Genomic DNA, 4,928 nt, shown 5'->3' with positions numbered 1-4,928 from the left:
TATTCTGTCCCGGTGACCACCAGATATGTTGTTATTAGATGGAATATGGGCAATCCTATTGTGATAACCTTTTTATCTTCACGAGAACAACATACGAGTTTCTAGAAGTTTCGTAATCTCTGCCACAAGGTGTCCACAAATCGACCGACTGAGAGAGCAGCTTGTGAGAGCACCAAGAGCGACATCGCACTCCGAATGAATTACAATCCACAACAACTACCATTGCAAAAAAGGAAAACATCTTGCAGGCTAAACTAAATACCCCTTGCAGTTTCGGAAAGGGGCTCATTTTCCTTTTTGTGCAAGAATAAGGTGGCAGGAGCCAAAAAAAGATGTGTGTTATCCAAACATCCCTCCTATAATTATGTTCTTTCCATCTAAAATATCTCGGACCACTCATAATACTTACTCTTAACACTATTTCATAGGTAGATTAGGGAAGTGGCAAGATTATTAATTAGGGAAGTGGTAGATTAGGGACATAACCCTAAACCCTGTCGACACACAATATAGCATGGGCAAACTAGCAGAAGTCATTATGAACTGACGGAACCACCCCTTGATCTAGGTTATTGACATGTTCTCACGCTCCAGCGAATGTTTGTTGGCGCGAAAGTTTGAATCGTTTGAGAGGTTTCTTGAGAGATAATACCAAATTAACGTTGACGATACCATAGTTTTCTTGAGAGGTCCATGCAACCCTACTGATAGACGATAGAACAAGGACACGTTAGTAGAAGGCAGTGGCGGAGCTATGTACCTATGTACAAGTCTGCACCCCCCAACTTTGTACCAAACTAGGAAGAACTTTTTTTAATGAGGCCTTAAGTGAGAATTTTTAGCATTTCACACCCTCAAACACTCATGTTTTACTCTTGCCCCCCGCCCAACAGTTTCTACCTAGCTCCGCCACTGGTAGAAGGTCATGATTAACTCATTGAACCATCCCTCGCTCTAGGTTATCTGCATGTTCTCACACTCTAGCAGATGTTTGTTATCGTGGGAGTTTGAATGTTGTAGAGGTTTCTTTAGAGAGACAATACCAAATTAAAGTTGTCGATGTCATAGTTTTCTGGACGTACACATAACCCTAAACCCTACCGACAAATGATATAACATGGACATATTAGTAAAAGGTGATGATTAACTAACGAAACATCCCTCGCTCTAGGTTATCCATGTTCTCGCACTCTAGTGGATGTTTGTTGTCGCGGGAGTTCAACTCGTTCGAGTGGTTTCTTTAGAGAGATAATACCAAATTAAAGTTCACGACACCATAGATTTTCGGACGTACACGTAACCCTAAATCCTACCAAATGATATAACATGGACATATTAGTAAAAGGTCATGATTAACTAACAAAACATCCCTCGCTCGTGTGAGAGTTCGAATCAGTCGAGAGGTTTCTTTAGAGAGATGATACCAAATTAAAGTTGAGGACTCCATAGGTTTTCAGACGTACATGTAACCCTAAAGCCTATCGACGAACGATATAACATGGACACTAATGGAACGCCACTCGCTCTAGGTTATGGACATGTTCTCACACTCTGGCAAATGTTTGTCGCGCGTGGGAGTTTAAATTGTTCGACGGGTTTCTTGAGAGAGATAATACCAAATTAGAGTTGACGACGCCATAGGTTTTTGGACGTACACGCAACCCTAAACCCACCGACAAAAGATGAAACATGACAAATTAGTAAAAGGTTATGATCATTAACTCACGAAACCAACCGATCGCTCCAGGTTATCGCCATGTTCTCACACTCTTGCAGGTGTTCGTTGGCGTGGATGTTCTAAACGTTCAAGAGGTTTATTGAGAGGGATAATACCAAATCAAAGTAGCCGATACCAAAAAAATCCGACTTACACGTACCCTTAAACCCCACCGACACACCATACAACACGGGCAAATTAGTACTACAAGGCGACAGAACCATCCCTGATTCCAGGGTATCGGCTGGTTCTTACACTCAAGCGGATGTTTGTTCGACACTGAAGTTCGAATAGTTCTAGAGGCATCTGGAAGGGGGTTCATGTTCCCCTAAGAAAAGGAAGAAGAAAAGGGGTTTGTGTACCACACACTTTAGGCAGTAGTGTGGTGCATTGGGTTATAGGCCATAGAGGATCCTGGCCCTGGTGGGCGCCCATGCCGTGAGCCTACAAAGACCCCGCCTACCCAACTCCTCTCCTGTCGTTGCTCTTATCTTATCCCATCACCCATTTCTTCCTCTTTCCTCCCTCTCTCTCTCTCTCTCTCTCTTACACAAGTTGCTGCTGAGTTGGTGTTGTCCTTGTTCCTGGACGGACACATCCGACATGTCGACGGCGGTGGCGCGGCCCTTCGGCGGGTTCCCTGGATCGGGGAGGGCCAAGGGGGATGAGCTGCTCGGCAAGAAGATGAGCGACGGGTTCTTCATCGAGGAGGAGGAGGAAGAGGAGGCGGAGGAGGTGCTGACGGAGAGCTCCTCCATCGGGGCGCCGTCGCCGTCGAGCTCTTCCATCGGGGAGGACTCCTCGTCGGAGGTTGGTGGCGAAGGGGAAGACGAGGAGGTGGAGAGCAAGCTCAAGGAGGAGCCCGGGCTCGGGTGCCTGGACGCCCTGGAGGACTCCTTGCCCATCAAGTGAGTCAAATGCTTCTCTGAATATGCTTCCTTTTGCTTGCCCAAAATGAGGAAAAAAAGATCTTTTTTGGGGATTCTTTGATCCATTTGCAAAAGCGCGAGTAGGAAATTAGTATGATGTTTCATCGTATTTAGAGATCACAAGTTATCATCGGTTCCTCAATTGCAATTGATTTGATCGAGCGAGGAAGAGAGGGGTATGGAAAATTGATCCTTCGTTTTCTTGGCGATTTTTCAGGAACGGGCTGTCAAGCTTCTACGCCGGCAAGTCCAAGTCCTTCACCAGCCTCGCGGAGGCGGCGGCGCGGGACGCCGTGAAGGAGCTCGCCAAGCCGGAGAACCCCTTCAACAAGCGCCGCCGCATTCTGGCCACCTGGTCGCGCCGCGCCTCCTGCAGCTCGCTGGCCACGGCCACCTACCTGCCCCCGCTCCTCGCCCCCGACCACGCCCTCCCCGAGGGCGACGAAGGCGAGGAAGACGACGACTCCGACTCCGGCTCCGACGAGCAGCACCGCGGCAAGAACGGGTGGGAGGCGCCGGCATTGCCGCCCCCTCGGCTCAGCGTGAACACCCAGACCGGCGCATCGGCGGCGAGGAGGGGCGGCAGCTTCAGGTCGCCGAGATCGTATTCACTGTCAGATCTTCGAAACGGCGGTGATGCTAGTTATAATCAGTAGCTGCGAATTCGCAGCCATTGATCTCTCTTGTGTCCCATAGATCTGTCACTACTACTTACTCCTTAATTATATATAAGTAAGCAATCGCAAGAGCATGTGTAAGTGTCTAAGCTAAATTCGTTGTGTTCTTGTATCCATGTCCTGGATCCCGTGACCTCGCTCACCTCATGTACGCAGACATGTATGAACTGCTCCGGTGAACTGAGTTCACCGAACTGATCCAACACCCCGGCCATCATTAACTAATGATGAACGATCCTCGAGATAAGATTAGTTAGTTAATTAATGGCATCGCTCCTGATCCTTTCGTCCTGTACAAACATATATATACAATTTGTTGATGCAATTTGATTTGCTGGATAGGGGATCCCCGCCATGATTGTGCTCTACCACCAAGTGGGTAGGTCGCCCTTAAGCCATGCTTTTGCCTTGTGGTGGGAAGGGACGAAATGTGCCTTGAAATGGCCACCAACGAGGAAGAATCAGACAGCCTAAATCAATTCCAAGAAGAAAGAAAGAAAGAAAGAAAGAAAGATGGCGCTTTTGCAGGTACCGGTAGTAACTTTGTGCCTAGAAAGGCGAAGGCAGATCCATGGGTACGCTTCTTTCCCCAGCAATCTGCGTGGTGCGTAGATCTGTCACCACGGCGACAGTTTCTGTTCCGTTTTTTCTAAGAAAAGTTACGCCCCATGTTTGCGCCGAACGGGCGGCAAGAACAGAAACGGGTCGCCGCGTAAATAAACAAGCCGCTTGCTTTACCCCCAACACGACGTGGATCCATTCATTATTCCGGGGCTTGTTCCGCTTGTCTCTCTTGGCCTGGGAGAAGAGAAGTGGGTGAAACGTAGCGGTAGTAATAAATCAAGTAAATCACGGATCACAATCACGGCGACAAGGTCCCATTTGGCATCTGAAGTTTTTAACCTTGCTCTCGCATTGTTTTCATACAGCAGCGTCGGTGCGTCGCACGAGCTGGGCTTGTCTTGTGATGGCTCACCTCAACCATTCTTTTCTCCGGGATTTTGGTTTCTCTCGGCGACAAGTCTGAAGAAGAAGGTGAAGAAGGAGAGGAGACGAAGGGAAGCATATGTTTACTGTTTGTGCGATGTGATCTTATCCTGTTGTAGTAATCGATGCGTTAGGAGCAGTTGCTTACTGTACTACTATAGGAGCAGTTGTAGTAATCGATGCGTTAATGCTAATGGTCTCAGGCGTGATTAGATAATGGATAAGTTAGGTGTGGGGGTGGGAGAAGGGATAGGATATGATATGATGACTGTGCATGTGCGATGTGATCTTATCCTGTTGCGGCGTTGCGGGGCGATGGAAGGATGGACATCGATCGGGGAAAAATATGCCGTGCTGGTACGGGTTTGATGAGAAGCTTTTCGTTTCTTCCTTGCGTCTAGGCGTTGCTTGGAGGTTTCAATGCCTTTGGTGGTTGGGTTGGCGCTGCTCTGCTGCCTCTGCCTCTGCAACCGAGCCCACCTCCAGCACCAATGGTACTAGCTGGCTTATTTTTCTTTTCATTTTTTGATGAAGAGATAAGATACTTTCGTTTGACAAGTACCTGAGCTGAATAGGCTGTGTTGTGGCAAGAGATTGGAGGAGGACATGGAGTCGCCG

General features: G+C 48.0%; 1 protein-coding gene across 1 annotated transcript; it reads left to right on the top strand.

The window, feature by feature from the left end:
- The first annotated feature begins 2,197 nt into the window (after positions 1-2,197).
- LOC119310948 lies at positions 2,198-3,648 on the top strand. Its single transcript, XM_037586568.1, has 2 exons — positions 2,198-2,625; positions 2,864-3,648. Exons 1-2 carry the CDS (start codon positions 2,321-2,323, stop codon positions 3,300-3,302), a joined length of 744 nt encoding a protein of 247 aa, XP_037442465.1. The 5' UTR covers positions 2,198-2,320; the 3' UTR covers positions 3,303-3,648.
- Positions 3,649-4,928: the final 1,280 nt, after the last annotated feature.

Source organism: Triticum dicoccoides, chromosome 5B (genome assembly GCF_002162155.2).
Source record: "Triticum dicoccoides isolate Atlit2015 ecotype Zavitan chromosome 5B, WEW_v2.0, whole genome shotgun sequence".
In the NCBI taxonomy this organism is placed as follows: domain Eukaryota; kingdom Viridiplantae; phylum Streptophyta; class Magnoliopsida; order Poales; family Poaceae; genus Triticum; species Triticum dicoccoides.
This window is presented reverse-complemented; position numbering and strand designations above follow the sequence as displayed.

What these genes read in the sequence shown, in the direction of transcription:
- LOC119310948 (XM_037586568.1), top strand. Translation starts at nt 2,321, where the DNA reads ATGTCGACGGCGGTGGCGCGGCCCTTCGGCGGGTTCCCTGGATCGGGG. An exon ending in GAGGACTCCTTGCCCATCAA is followed by an intron (nt 2,626 to 2,863) that starts GTGAGTCAAATG and finishes GCGATTTTTCAG; the next exon opens with GAACGGGCTGTCAAGCTTCT.